Source organism: Alligator sinensis, unplaced genomic scaffold (assembly GCF_000455745.1).
Source record: "Alligator sinensis unplaced genomic scaffold, ASM45574v1 scaffold321_1, whole genome shotgun sequence".
NCBI lineage: Eukaryota > Metazoa > Chordata > Crocodylia > Alligatoridae > Alligator > Alligator sinensis.
This window is the reverse complement of record NW_005841969.1, coordinates 2,207,389-2,231,359: the sequence shown is the minus strand read 5'-3', so window position 1 is coordinate 2,231,359 and position 23,971 is coordinate 2,207,389. Positions and strand designations below refer to the sequence as shown.

Here is a 23,971-nt window from a genome sequence, read left to right as displayed (position 1 = left end):
CATTCCTGTTCATCTTTATGTAGATCATTTAGTTAAATAATTTCTTAAATGATGTTTCATTATGAGTGATGGTTTTGAAGGTAGGCCATCCTTTACTCTGATTCCCAACTCACCTCAGTGTTTGCCTCTGTTCCGCTTGCAGAAAGTTGTTACACCACGCCTCCCTTCCTCCTTTCAGTGGGGTGGAGAAAGAGGTCTGTGTTTCATGATTTTCATAAAGGAGAGGTTTTCTTATTACAGTCTAAAAGTACTTACATTTGGAATATAATTATTTTTATGTGCCATTGGTAAATATTTAATTTCATGCTTGCCTTTTAGTTCCTTATCTAAATACCACGCTTGCACTGCATATTTTGATAAATACCTACTGCTTCCTTACTACTTACATATAGTCAAATTTGAACACACAAAAACCATGAGTTTGTTTGCATCTGTATCGTATGTTAGCAGAAGCAAGCTTTACTAAAATAGAGATTTTGTTTAAAAATGTGTTTGTTACAAATAAGTAGTCAGCAAAGATGCTTGTTGGTTTTGGGTGTTACTTGCTTACGTATGTTAGGATTAATTGTTCATATTGGTTTTCCAAGAAGGCAAAAACCTACCATCCTTGGAGAGAGACTAGCTAATGTCTCTCACAGGCTGAATGTAGCCTGCGCTCATGTATTAATCTAAAGAGGGTCATTCTGCCCATTATTTGAATTCTAATTATGAGCATCTTCTAAAGTCTTACTTGAGTTTCTAAAGCTGCTCTCTGGTGACATTTTGAAGTGTTACAAGCCTGGAGTTATCCAATGTAATGTTCAGCTTTACCTGTCATTCGATTGGTTGGGCTGTGTTCCACTGCCACACGTGTGTTTGAGCTTTGCTGTAGTGTCAGGATTGCACATCTGTAAATGTTTACATAGTTACAGCCTTCCTTGGATTTGACTTGAAAGCACGTATGGGGTCTTTGAAGATGTATCAGTGAGTCTGCTGGTGCTAACATACCAAAGTATTTTAATTTCACTGTTTCCTCCAGTTCAGTTAAATTTTGTACGGGTGTTAATCTGCCAAAACAAATGTGCAAACACAATGGCATATTGACATTTTGAATATATAATTTAAGTAATTGTATTTTTTTTAAATTTTGGCTTATCTGTCATTTTGATTAAATTCCCAATTTGGAGTGCCAGACTCCTTTTGGGTGACTAGTGTTGGCATTTCATGTGAAGAGAACTGCTGGGCTGTCACTGATGGACCCCGTGTTCATTCTGTTTCTTTGTTCCACTGGTCTAATATGCATTACCTCTGCTTGCCATGTTAATTGCTATCGACACCCTGTAGGGTGGCAGTGGTGTGAGCCTGAGTGCATTGGGTGAGAAGAAAGCGCAAACATGCAGAAATTGGAGGAAGTGGAGACTGGTAGTAGAAACCAAGAATGGAAAATAAAATCAGGAAAAAATATAGAGAAGGAAAATAAGATAAATGGAAAAGAGAATAAAGATAAGGTGGGGAAAGAAAATCAGAATCTGGTTAGTTATGTCTCGGTGGGAGAATTTCCAAATACCAGTTGTTTTGATATAAGCAGATTTCCAAACAAGGGAGGAGGAAACCAGTGAAATATAACTCTGTGTGTGTGTGTGTGTGTGTGTGTGTGTGTGTGTGTTTTATATATATATATAGTGTACTATGTTATACATGCTTCAGCACTGATGCATGCAATATGTAATTAGGCAATGAGACATGTTTAAATTTCTTCATGCAATATGAAATTTATTTTACTTTAAAAAATTAGGTTTTTTTATTTGGATGTCGTTGTACACAAAGGTTTAGTTTGTATGAGGCTCTGTGCTTATGTATGGTTTGGATGTCTTCCCTTCCATTGTAATGGGGTGAAAAATATTGCTAGAGACCTGTTTCTCAAAATATTTAGTCTTCTAAAAATCTTTCTTAAAGATTACATTTTTTACACTCAAGATGGTATTTTAAGAGTGTTAATTCTATGAGTCTTATGTGAAAATCAGCTCTTCAGATCAAGTATGAAAGATGTTTCATAGTTAATTTGTACATTTATACACAATGGTTTAATGTCCATTGTTATACCAGATTCTTAAAATTTTTCTATACGCTCCACTAAAACCACATTCACAATGTATTTTGATGTTACTAGAATATGCACTTTACAGTAAGTTCTGTAAAAAGAAAAGTATTCAACATTAATATACAGGAGGGCTAAGTTACTATAGAAATGACTTTAACACACAAAAAGGTAATAGATTACTTCTGGTTATATAGCATAGTATTCATTAACATGCAGTTTGAGGATACAAACAAAAAACATTAGAGAAAACATTTCAAGTGAATTACACAAGTTTTCTAAGAAATTAAAAATATATTGTTAAACTTAAGTTTTACTCTGCAGAACCTTTCCTATAAAGCCTTTTGTGACAAACTGAGAAATATCTTGAACACAGTGGGTAGCCAGTAGGTTTTCTGCAGGAGGTTTCTACTGAGAGCTGACAGAGGGCAGTTTGGCAAATGTTCAGAAACCTACATTAACTTGGTTGAGCCCGGCATGGGACCTTGTGTTCAGCAGAATTCTTCTGACCTGCCTCTCTGCATGCCGAGCTAATCAGCAAACACCTAATGAGCCTACTCTGAAGAAACAGACCCTCTCCCAACCTACTTCATTTTCACACATTCTCTGGGGGTGGAGAGACAAGACTTCATGAGGACTGATGATGCTGCAAAGACCACAATAATGATAATTAACTTGCTGAATTTAGAAGATTATGCTGTTAATTAGTTGCAAAATAAAGATAAGTAATAGAGCAGCAGATGGTAGGATAACACCCAGGAGAAGGAGGGTTATTACTCTGATGAGCTTTTGTGGCAGATATGAAATATGGATCCGACTTTTTCATAAATTGTTTCTAGAGGATATTATCTTGTTTCTGTGAGCTGTTGATGGAGTGATCTACTCCTACCAAATTTTGACAGATTTGATAAGGATTTGTTTTCAAGGATTCACATGCACAATAAAACTTTATACAGAGACATATATTAATATTTTTATATCAAATTTCAATTTACCAACAATAACTTAATCTGAGTTAATGTGAAGATGGTAATTAAGCAGAGTTACCAATTAAGATATAATAATAATTCTAATGCTTACATTCAAATAGTTCAGATCTTTTGTACATGTTAAAGTATCAGATTTTTAAGAACTGAAATTCTTATTTTTTGGATGACTACCATATTATTTAGTAGAAGTATGTTTATCGCATACCAAGTATTGGAGTAATCACTCGGTATCATTTGAAATGGTATTGTAAAATACAAGGCTCTCCTTGTTTAGCTCCATTTTTCTAAATTATCCAGTACTATTTCTTTATTCAATTTTCCCATTGTTTCTGCTATTTTTGATAACTCTCACCTCTAGTAAATTTGTTTCCTTTACATTTTTCTCAGTCTCTGCAGTGTTTCTTTAAAGCAGAATCATTTTGTATTCCTGTCTTTGTGATAACCTCCATTTTGTTTCAGTTGTGCAACTAGTTTTCAAATGGCTTTTATTTACAATTGCATGCCAAAATAGTATTTTTAAAACATGTAACTATTAGCTTTCTATGTATTTTATACATTCTATGCACTCATTACATTAACAGAGCTTGTGGGTCGTAAACAGTATTTGAAAGTCCTTTGTACTTGTTGGTATTCATTTTGCAGTACAGGCAGTAATATTATGTGACTTTTTAAAATGAATGTATTGTAGTATAAAAGAAGAGTATTTACTTTGGCCAAGTTAACATCAGAAACTTAATTTTTGGATTTTCTGTTTGATTTTTAACTGAAATTTCAACGTTGTGTTAAGAGGAGGGAAATTTTTATATTTAATTCTATAGAATCATAGGAATTTGTAGGTAAAAAAAAATACAAGTGTTGAACAAAGGTAAAAGATTTTTTGTTTTGCCAAGGTCAAAGATTTCATAGAAGTTAAGTCTAGAACAGACAACTATATCATATAGGATGGTCTGGTCTCTTCTGTTTCACAGGCCATTAACTATCACTCAAATACCATATAAGCCAAATAATTGAATAACAAAATATTTCAGTGCTTATATTTGCATAAAACAGATTCTGACTTTGAATTGGTAAATATGTGTCTCAGAAACATTTATTGAAGTCAAAATAGAAACATCACATATGCTTCTAAGAAATCACTAGTTTAGCTTCCAAATCTATCAGCAAGCCATAATCCAAGAATAATTTGTTGAAATTCTCAGATGATGATTAAAATTGTCAAATGTATTTGAGAAAAATCAGGCTTTTCAAATGATTTGTGAAGAGAAAATGATCTCATATTTGTCATATTACAAAATGTGTATCAAGCTCTGGAAATAGAAGATTTAGTTGATTATTCAGTACATCTCCCTGTCAGTTTTGAAAGTGTTGCTATATTTAAATAGTAGTAGCTTTGTTTTCAAAGAGAGAGAAAAATATTCTTCTGTATTCCGTATTCATTACACAACAGCGTTTAATGTGAGCTGAGTGAGAAAAGGGCCCACTTACCTTTGACGCTCCCCCTGTTTGACTGGAATTATTAAGGCTTCAAGTTTGAGAAGTGGAGTCTTTTTTTTTTTCTAGGTTGTATTAACAAGGCACAGGCAATCTTTTGTGTAATATAACCTGTCTTCATAATAGTAAAAGAATAGTTTTTATAAATAATTTTAGGATTTGTAGAATGTTATATAATACAACAGAAATAGTGGTTATACACTGAGACCCACAAAATTGTGTGAGTTTCTCGTTCCCTCACGATTTCCTCCAGTTTTCTTGTGGCATTGATGTTCACTCAGGCTGAGTTCCTTAGCTTAGGGGAGGGCTGCTGGTTTGGTCATAAATCTTTCTCTATCAAGATAACTGTTTTAGCAGCACCCACTGTGTTCCTGTCAGGAAAATGTGTAGTATTAATACCATAAAAAGGAGGCAGGGCCTAATTGGTACTTACTTCTGTATACAAAAACAGTTAAAGGAATGCTAATGTTGCATAGTCAGCCTCTCAAAAGTTAGGGAATATCATAATCAGTATTGTCCAGGTACCATTAATTTAGACTTGCATTATGAAACTCTTTGAATTTTTAGTAGAGCCAGAGGCTAATGCCTGCTCACCTAAGTCTTAATGTAATGCACTAAATACAAGAGAATATCTTATTTGTGCTTTGTAACCTCCTTCCCCTTTCACTGTTCATCCTAAGACCTGAATGTAGCAGAGGTCAAAAATAATAATGATAATGTCATTAAAAGTTGTCAGATAGATCTATGCTTAAGGGGGTTGTATTAAATTTGTGTGGAAAATCTTAATTTCTGGGTTCCATAATTTTTAGAATGATTGACTTGGCAACCTTAACATTTATTTAATATTTTTGTGAGGGATTTCCTAGTTTCTTCAAAAATCAACTTGAAAAATAAGTTCTGTCTTGTGGACAAATTGATTCCTTCATGGATTATCAGCTTGAACTCTGATTTTTATAAACGTAGTACAGACTTCTATCAATTGTTTAGTTAAGATTTGTATGAAGTTTTTAAAAATAAGAATGCCCATACAGTGCCCTACGTGCCTGTCATGTATTTTCAAATTGCCTTTACCTAAAATAGTAACTAGTAACGGTAGTGTAGACTGTTGTTCTCTAAATGAACCAGTCACTAGAAGTAGCAGACAGCTTGTCAATGCTTGAATGCCTGTTTGCAAGACTGTGGACAAATGGTGGGAATCAAATCATAATTTCTATTTGTCACTCTAAAGGGGAGAGAAGCCTAGTGGTTAGAGACCACAACTCACAACATAAATTTTATATTCATTGTGAAAGGCAGCTAATGTGATTTGTTATATACCAGATTCCTTTGCCTTGACAGATGTGAACTTGGATTTGAGGGCTTTTAAAAAAATTAGAGCTGCAGAGTTCACAAAAAAACCAGCAGAGTTGATGCTAGATCTTAATAGATCTTAATTGTCAACCCAGACCATCTTTTTATAGGTCAGAAAGAAAGGGTGGCTGTTCTGTGGAAGATCTAGTCATGTGCCTACTGAGTAGATGGCTTATCAAGGACTGAAAGCATGCTTATTTCAATTGGTACCTAGGGAATTCTGTGATGAGATGAATATTCAAATGAATATTTAGAAACTTTATAGAAACAAGCCAGCAACAAACTGATCATGGACAGACCTGACTGTGTTTTCATGGGGATAGCAAATATGTACTGTCCCTCTTGCCAGCCTTCAAACTCTTGTATCGGTACTATTCCTCTTTCCAGACTTCAAACATGAAGGCTCTACAGTTCTTCAAATAAGTGATAGAAGACAGACATTTAACACAGAAAAAAACCTACCTAATTTCATCCTCTTGGGGTAAATCCTGAAACTTAGTTGAGCATTCTTGGTTGAAACTGTCCAAAAACATTGCTTTAGGTATGATAAACTTGGAAAATTCCATCATGCCCTGCTTCTCCCCCCCCCCGGGTTAGATGCTCTAGGAGCTTATATGCAAAATGTTGGCAATGTTACAACTAAGCATCATCACTGGTTACTCCTTTTTTCTTAACATATTCCTTTTGGTTCCAGATGATCTAGGACAATTAATATTTATGTTATTTCAGTTTAGCCCCTTGTAAGATTTGCAGGTACCCCAATAATTTTCATCTCTTCCCACAATTCCCTTTGGCTTCCCAAGAGGGGAAGTCTTTTTGCAGTCATCGCCTTACAACTGAGGAGGATGAATAGCGAGTAGCAGGGAATAGCATATTCCTTCTTTACTGTACAGCTTGAGAAAACATGCCTGCAATTTTCCTTTTTTGCATACTTTTGTGTTACACAGCAAAGCTGAATGTAAATTTTAAACCATGAAGCACTCAAAGGATTTATTTACGGTCAGAAATATTTATTTGTTTAGCGTAATTTAATATATGTTATATATGTATAATATTTATTTAGGGTAATAAATATTGGTTTTTTTGTTTTGTGGAAAGTAGCTATAAGGTATAGTAGAGATTATTTGAGGGTTCTGCCCAATTTTGTATATTTTAAATTGTCAAATAATAGATTACTTAGTCATTACTAAAAATATACTCATCCACTTTTTAGTAGCAGTTGATGTTTCTAAGTACAACACTAACCTTTGGAAATCTGTGTTGATACCATTTAACTTGTGAGGACGCTGAATAAAATATTCTTGTAAGAGAAAATAGATTTGAAAACATACACAAATCCATGAATGGCCATGAGAATAAGTTAAGTCTCTCTATGTAGTGCAAGTATAAAAGCTTGTAAAGAGAATATGTTACCAGCTTAAAAATCTGCTGTAATTCCAATTGACAGTAAAACATTTATGGTGAAAGAATTGCTTTCCTTTTCAAAGGACAGTAAACATCATTTTCAGATAAGCCAGAACAGTCAGATCAGTTGTAAAATGTAGCACATGGTTTATCAGATAAAATGTTAAGTTACTCTTTTGTAGATGCTTAATGAACAACTAATGTAAAACCTTTTGCAAACCGTGATATTACATTGTATTATATTAAGAACTTGCATAGTATCTTTACCTTTTCCGCTACTATATGAATATTCTCACATCTGTTTAAATTGTAATTCTTTTATGCATACTGAAGATAATCTTGGAGCAAAGAATCTACTTAAAAACCAAATGTAAACCCACCAGCATTGTTTTTATTCCCCTAATTTCATCTGAAAGAAACATTCTTTTTGATTTTATTGTTGCCCTTTTATCATTCTGCACCCTGTGTACTCCACTCCACCAGTGATGCTGACCCAAACCACTGTTTGTTCACTTTCACCACAGTTATCTCTGGTTTCTTCCAAGCTATGCTTTGCATATGGAATGAGGTGGTGGGCCAGTTAGATTGTTAATACTTCAGGAAAAGGTTTTTTGTTTTCTAAGTTATGTGTTTGTTTATTATCTTAGCATGTGAACTCATATTTTCAAGCGAGCTGCTAGTATGACCATAATGTAAATAATTAATAACTATTATTTAATTGAACTTAACATCACATAGTCTGTTCCAGTATGAAAAATGTGCACAAATATTTTCTTTCCTTTCAGAGACTGAAAGCTGCTTTGACCCAGCAGCATCCTCAGGTAACAAATGGAGATACTGCCAAGGGACATGCTAGTGGATTGATTAGGACTCAGTCAGAGGAAGCCCGACCACAGTCATTACAACAGCCTGCTACATCAACCACTGAAACACCGGTATGACAGCAAAGTCAAGGTGTACTTCTGACTCCATTTACTGTTATACAAACCCTGTAATCCCCTTTCCATATTTTCTGTTTACCATACACTCAGCATTTATATTATACAGTTTTTTTGCTAGCATAGGTGTGTCAGCCAGAGGTGTGACTAGCTATTGGCCCTAAGCAGTGCAGCTGTGCTAGTAGAAACCCATAGCATCAATATAATTAGACATCTAATTACTTTTCACTGGCATAGATCAAGACAGGAGGGCTTACTATATGGATACAAAGTCTAGGTTTGTCAGTGTAGCTTTATCTGTACTGGAAGTATTTTGCCAGTATGCTGTAGCAGGATTCCTTTACCAGTAAAGTGCTCCTAATGCTAGACATAGTCAAAAATCATAGTATATGTTACAAACATACTGAGGAAAGATGGTGTCATCTGTACTATAATGAACTGAACCTAAATTCTAAACCAGTTCCTTCTCATTTCTGTGACACAGTGATGTGGAATCTGTGGTATATGGTAAAAATTGTACAGCAAGTGAATATACTTCTGGAAAATATCAGAAAATTCTTAATTTATATTGGTATTACATTAGACAAATATTTCAGATAACAAACACTGTTCAAAATTTTTTCAAGCATATTGGGTTCCTGCCTAAATTTGCTTTATTTTTTACTTTCATAAGACTAAGACCCTTAACTGCATAATTGTGAACTGGATCCCCTGGGTGCAACAAAGGTTGTGAGCTTGTGGGTGCTATTTTTTGTTTTCTGGATGTTGGATGGGAATAGATTACAAATGGATAATTGAGGCAAAGTAGGAAAGGGAAACAAGAAATTGGGAGTGATTTGGCACCCTTAGTGATTGAACTATTGACTTGCTTTTCTAGTCTGGAAAATCCTTTTGTAGAAAAATCAGTCTGGGTAACTTAAGACCATACAAACATCCATGCTCCACCTTCCTCAGGGTGCAGGAAGCAACCTGCAGGATGTATCTTTTTTTTCTTTTTACTTGTGTATATTTCAGATGATGACCTTCTTTGTGAGTCAGGGTATACTAAAAAAAATAATAAATTGGAGACTGTGCTTGTGAGCAGTTCACTCCTGTGGCTATGTAGGAATTCTTTCTTCCTGTAGCCCCACTGTCCTTAAAATTACATTATTTGTATATCCCTCCTGTTTGTTTCTCCAGGTGTGGATTTCTGTTAATGGAAAACCTAGTGTGAAACAACTTTCCTAAAATATTACTCAGGAGTTTACAAACTCTAGCTTACAGAGTTAGAACTTCAAAGAAGACAGGTCTAGAATGACTCTGTTGTGGCCTGAAAATAAAACTTTGGCTCTGTAGTACCAGACTGAAGCCTTCACGTTTTATATCCTTTGAACAGTGACATCACGTAGTAGTTTTCTTGAGGATACTCAGAGTAAAGCTCAGAGCAACACCTCCTTTGAAGGGTTTACGCAACAATTGTTGGGGACTAAGGCCCCCTTTACATGTTAAGGGTATTGTGCAATTAGCTGGTTAATTGTGCAGTTACCTGGAGACCAGCTACATGTGCATAGTAATTATCACACAATAAAAACCTCCAACAAGCTATAAAGTTGGACCTCGAAAATGTGTACTTACTAGGAGTGCACTGATAAAGATTTTTGGGGCCAATACCGATAGCTCATTTTTAAGAAGGCATATCAGCCAATACTGATTCAATTTATGATACCAGCCTAGCAGCTTGGAGAGCTGTGTGCAGCTGGTAAGTCTGGTGTGGTGGAGGGGGAGGGGAGAGTGGAGGAGCGTGGGGGTGCAGATGAAGGCCTCTGCGGTGAGAAAGGAGTGGGGCTGGGGCAAGCACGGGACGGGGCCGCAGTTTGTCCTGGGGCACTGGGGGGTGGTAGCTCCTGCCCCTGTGCGCTGCTCGTCCAGGAGCTGTTGGTCTGGTGCTCATCTGGCGGCTCCCGCTGCTCATCCAGGAGGGCATTTGGGAGGGGGGGGGGCCACACGTCCCCGGATCTGCACACAGTGAGGCGGGGTGTGCTAGGAAGAGCCCCGCACAGCCCCAGCCTGCTGCTGCAGCCAACCTGCCCCTCCCACGCAGATCCGGAGGCACACGCCTCCCCCTCCCTCCCCACCATGCCCTCCCAGACAAGCGGCAGGAGCAGCGGCAGGAGCCACCAGACAGGCAGGCAAGGGCCAGACCAGCGGCTCCCAGGTGAGCAGCGCCTGGACAAGCTGCAGTTCTGTCCTGCACCCTGGCTGACCAGCACTTGCCCCAGCTCCACTCCTCTCTCACCATGGGGGCCTTGATATGTCCCCCCACGCCCCTTCCCTCCCCCCTCCTCTTCCACCACACCAGACTTACAAGCTGCCAGGCTCTGCTCCTGACTGCCTACATGCTGCACTGTGGCTGCGCACATGCACGAACATTTATCAGCCAAATTATTGGCCACGTCAGGCCAATTTCCAATACAATCAATTTTCTTTATATCGATGCCAATCTGATATTGGACTAATGTATCAGTGCGCCTCTAGTACTTTATTGCTGGTTGCTATTGAGCTTTAGTTTGCATGTGTATTAGTGTCTCCCCTGCGACTGGGAGCCCTGTCAGCTGATGGGGATTCCAGCTGCAGGGGTGCACCATGCCCAGTGAAAACCCCTGAGCACTAGGGATCGCAGCAGCCCTAATCCCCAGGGTCCAGGGGTTTCATGCACCTCTGAACCATACAGGTTGTGGCAGTATGAAACCCCTGGACCCTGAGGACTGCGGTAGTTGCAATCCCTAGGTCTCTGGGTTGCAGGAAACAGCTGGGGCCAGGGGTCACTGCAGGGCTGATTTCCACCCCCATCTCCCCCTGCAGTTCTTTGGCCCCAGCGATTTCCTCGCACCCGTGGGATGGGGATTGCTTGTGCCACAGTTCTCCAGCCCTGAGTGCTTCCTACACACCCCAGGACAGGGGGATCACCCCTGTGGTGATCCTCCAGCCCAAGGATGTCCCCACACCTCTGGGGCAGGGGGATCACTGCAGCAGGGATCCTCCAGCCTCAGATCTACATGGCCACCTGTGTAGTCAGGAGCCTGTGAACTGGGGTGCATGGGGCTCCTAGCCATGGAACCTGCTTCTTATCAGTGCAGGAGTAGTCTAGGATCAGGCTCCCCCTGCACTGGCAATAAATTGTGATGGATTTTAATGCGTAATCTCTCAACTGCGCCTCCTGCCACGCATGTGTGGTATGGCAGGAGAAACTATTGTGTGAATCACACATTCGATCCCATTGTGTATTTACCTGTACATATAGAAAGGGCCTAAGAATAACAGTCTTCCCCTGCAGTGTTCTTGGAGGCTTTTTTTTAAGGCAGCTGACAAATTGTCCTAAATATTTGAGCTTAGCTTCGTTGTGTGGCATCTTAGCTTTGAAAATTCTTACAGTTTTTAAAGCCCATGAGGAGTACTTAGCTTTATAATGGCCATTTGCTTGGCCAGGAAATGGAGGAAACTTCACGTTCTTTCATGCAGGATATCCTTACCTGTTCTTTTTTGGAACAAGAGAATAAATACAAGTCAGAATGTAAAATGCAAAATGTAACTTCCCTTCCATCTCTGTGTCTTCAATCAACAGTGAGTTCAGTTAATTGCAGTTGCAAATGATAGCGTTTAGACCTTGATTTGCTAGTGAAATCAAGTAGTAAGATTCAAACGGTATAATTTATGCTTATAATTGTTTGGTGTAAAAATAGAACTTTTTTTTTAAATTGGCCAAGTGTGCCTGAATTCATTTGAAGAGGCAGTTTCTCTTTTCTGTACAAGTTGAAAATGTGATGTCCCTGTGTTCTGTCAGGCCTGGTGAAATTGTCTGGAAGAAAATATTTTCATATGTTCTGTATAACAAAATGTTCACATTGCTTATCTGAGGAGATCTTTGAATAGTAGAACCCCATTTTCTTATTTTTGTGAGGTACCAAAAAATACATATGATGGTATTTAAAACTTAGGAATCTTGGCCAAGATTTACAGAGTGCTAAATCCACATTTAGTACCTTTGTAAGATGCACAGAAACTTATTTTGAAGTTATCTTAGAGAAGTATTTGCAAATGATAAATTCTTAACTCTCAGTTTAACTTCTCCAAGTCCCTTTTTGTCAGTCTAGAAGTCATACCCAGAGCTGTTGGACTTTGACTTGATTTTCAAATTAATAAAAATAAAAATGTTATTGAATGGGAAGACTGAGCGTCCACATCCCATTATGAGAAGAATTGGTTAAAGGAGCATTTTTATTTTTATTATCAGATGACAAGACTTTAATCCAAGGTATTGTCACTGTAATGCAACTGTCCCTCTGTTAGGGGACTATATATTGCCCATGAGGGGAGTGGGGCATATGATGTAAAAGAAGATTTTAATTTCTAACTATTTGATCCTCTCTTTGGATTGGCATAGTTCCTTGATTTAATAAATATCAGTGCTTAGTTGAGATCATTTGACAAACATCTGGGCATATATAGTAAATCATTAATTGGGCATAAACTATGCTATCAGCATCCAAACAGTTAAAAGCTTTTGAGGTGATAAAAAGAAACTATATGGAGTTATTGTCTCTCAAATTTCAGTTTTAAAAGTAATTTTGAATAATACCTATATATAATTGATGAGTCTGATATTGGCAACAGGATGGTTAAGACAATTTTTAAAACACCTTTGCTTCCAGGCTTACTCATCCTATATACTTACATACCACACACACCTTTTCCCCAGAAAAGACCCCTCCAAAATTGGGGGGCATGTGTTGAGCAAAGAAACTGATTTTCTAGACTGGGACTGAAGCATGTAATGACTTCCATGGGCTGTGTTTCTTTCCCAGTGCAAGAGGGAGGGGCAGAGTGCACCCTTTAGGACCACAGTTACCGTATATCATAGTATACAAGTCAAGCCCATATTTCTGATCAAAAAAGTTAGGATTTTTGTAGATCCAGTGTATAGGTTGACCCACATTTTATAATGATCCATTTGTAAAAAATTTCATGTACAGTAAGTATTCTCTTGTAACGGGAAGAATTTAGAATGAACAATTGCCCCTGTGATTGTTTCTGATGATGGTTGTGCCAGCTACCACAAGTGAGAGGTTACGTGCAATGAACAATTTCCCAAGTACAATTTAAAATCCATCAGTCATTTTCATCATCAGAAGTGTCATCCCTAAACAGTTCCATCCAGCCATCCAGATGATTAATTGATCCTCATATGGATCCTTGACATTGGAAGTTTCAGTTTATATCAGAAGTTTCATGTAATTAGTGTGACCATGCTGTTTCAAAGGCAAACAAAATTTGAAACACAATATTTTTTTATTTCAAAGTATTGATGCAGTGTATAAATTGAGGTGGACATTTAGGGGTATGTATTTTGGCTTCAAACTTTGACTTTTACATCATGAAACATGGTAGTTTTAGTCCTGTTATGTCTGCTGAGCAATAGAACTGTAGTTGTGAAGCTACAGCCAGTATTGGAGTGATGCTGAGTGTGGGTGCTGCCACGTATTCAGCCATGTTGAGCCCATGCTGTAGTAGTTAAGATTCTGGAGGGTGGGAAAATATTTCTTCATTCTTACCTCCCTAGGCAAGGTGTGTGAATTATTTGGGGGGAGTGGTATGTGAGTAAACAGTGTGTGTCAAATACCAAAATGTAGTGATATTTTGGAGCGCTTTAATCATGGTTAAAGTATTGGCAGAACTTTAAATGCAGCAAATATTGAGCAAAACCATACTGAAAACTAATAAACCATGGATGTACATTTAATTGATGTAATTAATTTTCTTTAGTGGAAAGACCTGAAATATTTGAATGTTTGACCAGAGTAATTATGACCACTCTTCTGTCTATGTATGTGTCTGTGTGTATGCATATATATAATAAACTCTTAGATTAGAGTTGCTGGTTTTGTTACACTGGACACGGTGGGTTTTTTTTTTTCCACTATCTTCAGGCATCCCCAGCTCAGCCCACACCACAAACCCAAAATACGGGTGGCCGTCGAAGAAGAGCAGCAAATGAAGATCCTGATGAGAAAAGAAGAAAGTTTTTAGAACGAAACCGTGCTGCTGCTTCAAGATGTCGGCAAAAAAGAAAAGTCTGGGTGCAGTCACTAGAGAAAAAAGCAGAAGACTTAAGCTCCCTGAATGGCCAGTTACAGGTACTTTCTTTTCCGTATTTTTGTTTAATAATCTGGAATCATGGAGCACACATTCTGTAAGGGGTTTAAAATATGAATAGTTTTCTAAAATACAGTTGAATAGATAAGTTAGGAATTTAACATTAAAAGTGTTTATAGTTTAGGTATATTAAGAATGTAAGGGAACATAACTTCTAGGATTTGGGATCTCGCCCACTTGGCCTCTGTTCCATTTTAAATGGTGTTCAGGTTATGACATAAACTGAGAGCAAGACACGTTGGACTCTGAAGTGTCATGGGTGAAGTTTTACCTTGAACTTAGAAATATCTTGCTTTCATTAAGATCTGTTTTAATTTCCTTTCATTTTTAACTGCACTTTTTTCCTTTAAAGTGAAGGTAATGATCGTGAAAGGTGCCAAATTGACATCAGTAGAAACTGAAGGCCTCTATTTATCTACAGAGAAAGCGCAGCATACTTAGTGCCAGTGTAGATTTTGCCACACTGCCCTATCAGGGTGCTTCAGTAGTATTCCTATGGACCATGTGGTATGAAAGGATAGCCCCATGAGCAGTTCCCCATCAGTCTTTTTGCTTCTGCTGAGATTATCAAGAAATGCTGTAAGATAGAAGAGGAAGAAAGGACAAATAACAGGCAAAACATTTTCAAAAATTAATTATTTGGCCTAAAGAGCAGAGTTGAGTATCTTTTTCACTAACCCAGTAGAAAAATCAGGAAATAATTCTGTTGAAATCAAGCCGAATAACTTTTGCAGTTTTTGTTTTGGTATGGGGAGAGAGGTGGGGGGAGGGGGTGCAGTTTAAAGCAGTGGTGCTTAACCGTCTCATCCAGCAGGCCAGATGGGCAGTGCCCGGTCCCTCTGTGGGCCAAATCCTTCTGGTAGATTCAATCTGCCACCTAGAGCATGCACAAAGGGCCCCATCTGGATGTGTGGAAGGGGGTTAAGAAGGAGGGACAACCCAGCCTCTCTCCAGCTGTGCAGGGGAAGGGGCCTTGGCTCAGCCCCAGTCTGGTCATATGGGGGGAGGGGGCATGACTTCACCCCAATCCAGCCCTGTAGGGAAGGCAGCATTGCCCAGTTCCTAACCTGACCAGGTAGGGAAGAGGGGGCATGCATGGCCCAGCCCTGCAAGGGGGAATGGAGTATGGCCTGACCACAGGAGGAGGAAGGCATGACCCAGTCCCAACCTGGCCAGGTGGAGGGAAGGGAGAGTGGTCCAGCCCTGTTGGGTTGGGAAGAAGGGGGCTGGGGTAGCCCTTAACCAGCTGTGAAGGAGGGTGTGGGGTCTGGCACCCATGGGGAGAAGGTTTGGTTAGAGTCCAAGGCTCAAGTGCAAGTCTCAAGTCCAAGGTTACAGTGTATTAAACTAACCATACCTTCTCATCTTCAAGGTTTCTTGGTGTCTCCTAAGATTTAAGCCTGTTGCACACAGGAAATTTATACTTGAGCAAAGGATGCAAAGTTGTCATCCAGCTTCAAGAAACATTCATTATATCTCAATCCAAACAGTATATTTGAATATAATTGTATTGGTGTCTCCCCCAATCAATCACCACTCTATAAATGTTTCCTTAATACAGTAACAGTCTTGAACTTCAGTATCCTATAATACAGTGATGCCTGGAAAATATATAGCACTTCACATAAATTCTATAAAGATAGATAACAGCAAGCTTATAAATAGAAATACTGTATTTTCTCACATACAGCATGTACCTTTTCCCTCAAAATTAGGGTGCTTGTATTAAGCGAGGGAGCTGATGGTTTGACCAGGGTAACTAGAAACACCCTGCTTTGATTCCTGTCCCACAGTGCAACAGTTATTGCATTACTTCTCAGGGAGCTGAGAGAATGAGCTGATGTAATGGGTTATTGTTCTTCACTCAGGTGTTAATGATCATCTCTCCTTTTTAGTTGTCTTGGTGTTCTACTAATCAAGTTAACTTTTTGTAGGGCAATTTTGCTGTCTGGTAGCTGCTCCTGGTTTGTATCCTCCTATCTCACAGCTTTGGAGACTCTTTAGCTCTTTTCAAAATCATAGATCCACCCATGGAGACCAATCTTAAGCAGCAGGTAGATTTTGAGCTTTAGTTGAATAGGAATAGGAGGGTGAGTCAGGGAAGATTAGCTTCTGTCCCTGCTTTCTTCTTCTTTTATGTGGTTGATGTAGATACAGAACAGCAACTATAATTTTGCATTAAGGTGGTCCCTGCTTTATGCAGCCATAGGTCTGGGAAAAAACTTTTTATTTCATTCTACCTTTCAAAAAACAAGGTTTAGTAAAGTAGTATATTCCAGAGCATGTCATATGAGAGAAAATACAGTATATTTTTTTAACTTGACAGACTTTTTCATTGCTGTCTATAGGTTCTAATCATGATTTCATTGATTAATGTTGTAATTAGGGATGTAAATATTTATTAAAAATACTTGTTTAATCTCCTCTAATTTTATCTATTAAACGATTAACTGATAACAGCAGCTTGGACACAGCTGCTGCTAGGAGCTGCTCCGGGCTCCCAGAGCCCTTTGACTGGGGAAGGGGGAGAGGAGGCAAGCACAGCCAAACAACATATTCCACATGAAGCCCAGTGCTGGGAGGGAGGGAGAACCTGTGAAAAAGCAGTGAATTGCTTAATTGATGAGTCATTAGGCTGCTTACTGCATTCATCTTTGGCTATGGGTACTAGACCCCCTTGCCCCTCCCTCTGCCCTTCTCCTCATTCCTTCCTCCCTCTCTCCTTCCTGCCCTGTCTTCTGGTACTGCCCTGTGGCTTCCACTCCCCTCTTCCCTGCCAGACTGTGCCCATCCCAAACTGGTAAGATAACTCATTATCATTGTTGTTATTGGTTAAATGATTAATCGTTTAATCTTTCACATCCCTAATTAGTACATATAACAACTGATATCAGATCAAACTTCTTTGAAGTGTACTGAAATTTAAAATATATAGCATTGGTACTGGCCCAATTTCAGTTTTTAAAAGCTGTTTTCAAGATATGCATGAATTGATTAAATCCAGAAATATCCCTTTCACTGCCATTCTCCTGTATCTGAAAACAGAGTCAATGATATTGTCATGAACAAATTATAAGATTTCTCTCTGAATCATATATTATTAGTAGAATAAAACTTCATTAAATGTTATACTTAATATTCATTCCAGCCAGTTCTCAATATTAGCATTAGTATCTTGTACTTGAAGAGATCCTGGTATTCTCTTTTATTAACAGTAGAAGGACTCTTGTTTTTGCTATACTCAGAATCTTTATTCAAGATCCCATATTATAGACAGACCATAAAATTAGAACAGTTTTCAGGATACCTGAATAAAAAATTATGCTGCCATAATAAGATTATTTTTGTCCTTATCGAATAGTAAACATTTCTACTTACCAGCCTCAGCATGAATACTTGTAGCTGCTAAAAATTAGGGTGGAAGCTATTTTGAAGGAAGAATTGTTGGCATTTGCAAGACTCCACAATCTTTTTGTAAAAGGAGACTCAAAGATTCTTTAATTCCCTACCTCTGTATTTTCAAAATGCAGTTTCTTGAAGTAAAAGTAAGATGATGCAGAATCCAACCAGGTCACCAGTGAAATGGAATGTTATTTTTTCCAAAAGTATATGAGTAATTTAACTTGTGCTAGTAGTACCTTTCAGTTTAGTTAGACTGTTAATGAGTGTAAAGTCACTCATGTGACTTATTTTCTCATTTTTATATTCAACTGAGGGCCATAGACGTTGTTTTTTCTTTATTGTTTTTCTCCTTAATAAAGCTTGTAGCTTCCAGATTCTCAAGAGTTAATACAGTAATGGTGAATTCAAGGGAAAGAAATTTCTTACAGTCTGCCAAACGCAAAACAGTTAACTGTGAAGAACAGAATGACTTGTAAAGAAAATTGAATGTCAGAGAAATAATTAAACTGTACTTTATGTGAAAACATTAATCAATCTTGCATTTCCATAATAATTCTTCACTTGACAGGCTAACACAGCTGATCAGCATAGTGGGCAGTAATGACCCATGATTACTTACGTTATATTTAATAAGTTTGGAGCTTTGGCTTAGCATATTTTTACAGACTGCATGCTAAGGTTTAATAGTTCATATTTTGTTTTAATACCTAAATGCCCTACTTAGCTGAATTTATGGTGAGATGTCATTAGTTTGTTTCTAAAGATAGGTAGAATATAAGCACCAAAAGTTGAATAGTTTTACAAAAGCAGTCATTTTTAACAAACTTAATAAGCAACTGTCCTAGTTTCTTTCTATGTTGTTGCTGTGTAAACATGGGCTTAAGAGTAAGAACAGTATAACAGTACCTGGAAAAACAGGAATGGATATTCTCCCTGACATATTTAATATGTATTTTCCCCCTGTAACTCTTACTTGTCTTCCCATAGACAAAATGCCTATTCAAGAAAGGTCTGTTTTGAACTTGTATAGAAATTGCAACATCTCAGTAACATTAAACATTTTCAGTCAGATGGGGAAAGTGTCCTTTACTGCAAGCTTTTCTGCGTTAGCTGTTTCATACCTACAGTATTTCATGTGAAATAAAAAATAAAATTTTCATTTTTGCTTTTCTGCACTATGGTTGGTTTAGGATCTCAAATTTCTTAAATAAACTTTAGGAATTGACTTTTCTTTACAGAAGTACTGCATAAAGCTGTATCTCTGTGTCTGTAAGATATATTCTGTGTTTCACATCACCTGTTTGAGCAGTATATAGAATTGCTGCAGTGACTGCTGAGTATTTCTTTTCAGGTCCTTTCCCTGCTAACAAGTAGTGATATACCAGAGTACACTACAGTATGCTATTGTTAGGTATTTAGAGGCCTTGTTTGGCCCCACATGTTTTAGCAGCCTTAAAAATGTGTGTTGGGAGAGAGGATGAAGGTCTTTGCGAACAGTGTAATTTAATCCATGAGGGTCACTTTTGTAGAGGAATCATGGCCTCTTTTGCAGGAAAAGGCAAAAATTGTTGCTTCCAATGACACTCAGTTATCAACAATCAGTAGTTAACCATTTGTCTGACAGCAGCATAAGCTGATTGAGAAAGCTAAACCACAGAAAGACTGTAAGTTTGGTAAAAGTCCTTTCCTGTACCGAGAAGCTTGCTGCACTTTCTTACCCACTTATCTTTGTGTAGGGTGTTTTCTTCATGGTTCCCTATATTGTATTCTCTTCTGAACGACTTCCTTTTTAGGATGGCTATAGCAGACCTACATTGTCTGACCCACTACCCTAACATTAAACAAGAAGGTTCTGATCCATTCCTTAGTTTCTCTCCAACTCATACCCATAGTTTGTATCCAGCCAAAACTAGGTAAGCTATATGGGGAAAAAAATCACACACTGAATCCAGTACATTGCAATGAGGGGTTGGTAGAAGAATGAGCCTCTTCAAGCAAGGGGGTTAGGGGTATGCTGGAAGCAGCTTTGAGAAATACAGATTTATGTTTTTATCCTTAATTCTGCTTTGGTAATGTATTTTTAAATCTCTGACTAGAAAATTTGTTTCCTCATTATTAGGCAGTGCACAAGATGTATTTATTTCCTACTTGTCTCTAACCAAATATTTGATGTTGTAAAGTATTTATAAGCCTATTAGTGTTGTGACAAATTGCTTGCACTAACCTCAGAGATCACAGAGATCTAAATGGTGTTTGTCCCACTTACAGTAATCCTTCGATTTTCTAAAAGGAGACTACTTATTAACATATTAGAAGGGGAGCCTCAACAGTTTCACGTACATAGCAAGAGAGTATCAGTCTGGTGGGACCTGTAAAGGTTGGTTTCTAGAATTAATATCCAGATAATGGATATTTCTCCTGTGTCATTAGTCTCCATGATGTATACCAGGTGTGTCAAACTGATCCAGCCAAGGATTACTGGGCTCATCTGTGGGGTGGATTGGGATTAACCTGCTGTGCCCCAGTGCTGGGTCCAGGCCACATGCAGCATGTGCCAGCCCCACACAGCAGCTTGCACTGCATGTGATATGTGGACTGAACTCAGTGCTGTATACGGGTCAGTCTGAGGTATGCACTTCATGCAACACTCTGCCAGACTGGCCCTGTGCACTGGCTCCTGGGCCAGTTTGCATCAGGCCCCAGGCAACCCATGTGCACTAGATCCAGTGTGCGGGGTCGGTATGGCAGGGTGCAACATGCAACCTGTGACCCAAACTGACCCCCTGAGTTGCGTGTAGTGCCAGATCCAGCCCACACACCATGTACAGAGCAATCCCCAGTGCCAGTCCACGCTGCACTCAGTGCACAGGCTGGTCCAGCCACGCATGGCACAGAGAACCAGCCCACAGCACCTGGTGTGTGCAGCGCCGCACTTGATAGGCCTTGCACTCTGGTTTGGCATAGTCCAATCCAGACCAGCCACAGAGCCAGCGTGCAGGGCCTGTGAGGCACGAACAGGCCATGCAGCACACACCCTTAACCAACCCACTTTGATGCATGCAGCACTGGGTCCGGCCTGTGTACTACATGCAGCATGCAGGGCTGGTGTTGGCATGCACCCCATAAGGCACATGGGGTTAGTCCAGAGACTAAGGGGCTGGATCATACAGCTCCACGGGCCAGATCCAGCCCATGAGCCGTATGTTTGACATCTATGCTGTATACAATATACGTAGTTTACATCTTGCCATTTGTAGCTGGTGGCATCTGCACATCACCTCTCTTGAACATAATACTACTTCTAGTTAAATAATCAACAGTGATTGGACTTCAACAGGTGTTTGGGGGGGGGGAGGTTATGCTTAGTAGAAGAAAGTGATGTTTCAGTTGTCATTGTCAAATCTGATGAAATGTATCAGATTTCAATTACTTTTTATGTTTTGTTAGAAAAGAATGAAAAATCTTTAAAATATAACTATATGGGATTGATCTGTTTTTATCAGCCATTATTTTTATATACGGTCCATGGGTAATTGTGCTGGTAATTGACCACCTTGTCTTATGCATCTCATTAGATTATGGAACTTTCTCAATTAATTTTCCTAAAATTGAAAATGACAGAGAGGAAGAAGCTATGGATGAAATCAAAGAATCCAAGCTGCAAATTCAACTTACATCTAAACTGCTGTGGCCTGTTGAGAATATCCTCTGGAATTAAAATATATTTCTGCTAAACCAGGAACCAAACCATTAAGAAATAATGGTTTATGTTCTTGAACTCCTTGTTTCGGCTGCAGCAACTGCAAAGTAACTCGCACTATTCTCAAAACTATACCAATATTTTTATTCCAGTTCAGGAAGAAATAAACAATTTACTATTAAAAACTCTGTTAAATCTGTCAAAAACTTCAAAATTACCTAGGGCGGTTTCCTGCAGTTTATCTGCTTGGCAGCCCAGGGTTCTGTGCACCAGGTTCCTTAACAGCTACTTTGGTTGGCTCACAGGCAACCAAGAGCATGGGAATCTTGAGATCCTAGGCAGGGAAGACGCTTGGTATAGAATCAGATTTTTAGTTATAATGTTGATTTTGTAATATTGCATTTGTTATGTACAAGGTCAACCAAGCCATCAAAACAATTTTCTTTTTTTAGTTCTGATTCTTCTCTGTTCTTCTCTGAAGTATAGCATTTCATTTTCAACTCCCAGACTGATCATTTGAAGTTCTTGTTTTGCTGTTTTTATGTAAGTTAAATCTTTGAGGACATCTTTTAGGTCTCATTTGTTTTTATTTTTTTTCTTTTAATTCACTCCTGTGACACTATAGTCACTACTTACCTAAATCATACTGTGCTACAGTGTCAATAATTTAAAAGATTCCGTGATTAGACAAGATTACTTTTTGCTTAACAAGGTTATTTAAATGTGTTCCTGAATGACATGCATTGAGTATAAAAACTAACCTGCCAAAATTTATATTGACAAATTTTAATCAAGTGTGGGAATCACAAAAACTGATAGATACTTTAGTGGTTTCTAGATATACAATATTTTTGTAGTCATTTAGATAATAATAGTTACATGTAAAATGTCACACCATTCTTAGTTTTGATTACTATACAATATAGTGATATTCCATTTTTATAGACTACCTTTTGTCAGTATGTATCTCAGCACTTTTCAAAAGAGTAAAGTGTCATTAGCCTTCATTTTGCAGATGGGGAATCTAAGGAATAGAGGAGTGAAGTGGCCTTTATAAAATCACCCAGCAGTCTAGTAGCTGAACTGGCAATAGCATTCAGGTCCCCAAAGGCCATCCAGTGCTCTATCCTCTAAACAAGCATTTCTCAAACTGTGGGTCACAACCCAAAAATGGGTCACAAGAATATGGAAAGGGTTGTGAACAAACTTTATAAATGGATCAACAAACTTGAAAAAAATGGATTCTCCTTTAAAGGAGAAACACATGGGAAATCATGGCTTTACTCTTGCAGAGTGTCACAGTTCCAGCATGCAGCATGCAGGGGGCTGCTTGGGGCCCCACACATGGGGTGAAGGGGGGGCTGGGACCTGGGGTTGGGCGGCAGCGGGTTGGGAGTGAGGGGCACTGAGTCGGGACTGGCCATCGCTGTCTACAAATGGGTCCTGGTACAAAAAAGTTTGAGAACCACTGCTTTAAACTACACTGCCTCTAATTCATATTAGCTGCAGTGATTCTGTTTTTTGTATCTTACGCTGGGTTTATTCATAGCTATCAAAAAAAATGATCAAAGCAAGGATTTTTGTGAATGATATCTTTTTTTTGAACCAGGTTGAGAGGGCCTTAGATGAGCTTTCAAGTACCACTGTACTCTTTGTCATTTGCCATAGACCATCACAACTGCAACATAATCCTAACACTAAATAAAAATGATAGATTGTGAGATGGCTATTGCCCTTTTGTACATTATACAGTGAGACTTCCTTTTTATAGAGTTTAAATATAAATATGTACTCATCAAAAAATCATTCCATATTCTCTGACTTGCTATTTTGCTCATTGTAGCATCTAATTAACAGTAGACTTGTTTTGGTTACAAGCCAACCAAGCAGTTCTGCAGAAAAGTTGTATAATAACCCTAATCACGTGAATGGGATTATATGTAAAACTAGCAGTTTACAAACTGCAAATTATGATACAATAAAAGAAATGGCATTTCCTTTAAAATAATCTAGAAATGACTGTTTAGCCAACGTTTCAGTAAATATTCAAGTCAGAAATAATGATTTTTGCAGTCTACATTAATGGATGTATGTATAGTATTTTATTTACCCCCAAATGAACAACTGAAGATCTTGTAAAACTTGAGACTGCTAATGCTTACTGCTGAAATGTAGTTTGATCCTGGTAAAGTGCATAACTTTCTTCTCCTTTAGAATGAAGTCACCCTGCTGAGAAATGAAGTGGCACAGCTGAAACAGCTTCTTCTGGCTCATAAAGATTGCCCTGTAACCGCCATGCAGAAGAAATCTGGCTATCATAGTGAGTAATGTTCCATTACCTATAGCCTCAGGCAACATCAATGAAATACTGCCAAAGTGAACTGAGCGAACATTAAAAATGAGAAGCGCGGTTCTAATATTACTATTAAAT

General features: G+C 38.3%; 1 protein-coding gene across 13 annotated transcripts in view; it reads left to right on the top strand.

Moving 5' to 3' along the window:
• The window catches only part of ATF2 (activating transcription factor 2), an 82,334-nt gene that overhangs the window by 44,890 nt on the left and 13,473 nt on the right, over positions 1-23,971 (top strand). For all 13 annotated transcript variants that reach the window (XM_006020806.3, XM_006020805.3, XM_025200496.1 and 10 more), the window contains 3 exons: positions 8,097-8,246; positions 14,213-14,419; positions 23,755-23,860. In XM_006020806.3, coding sequence (XP_006020868.1) covers positions 8,097-8,246; positions 14,213-14,419; positions 23,755-23,860 — 463 coding nt within the window. The remainder of the gene's footprint in view (positions 1-8,096; positions 8,247-14,212; positions 14,420-23,754; positions 23,861-23,971) is intronic.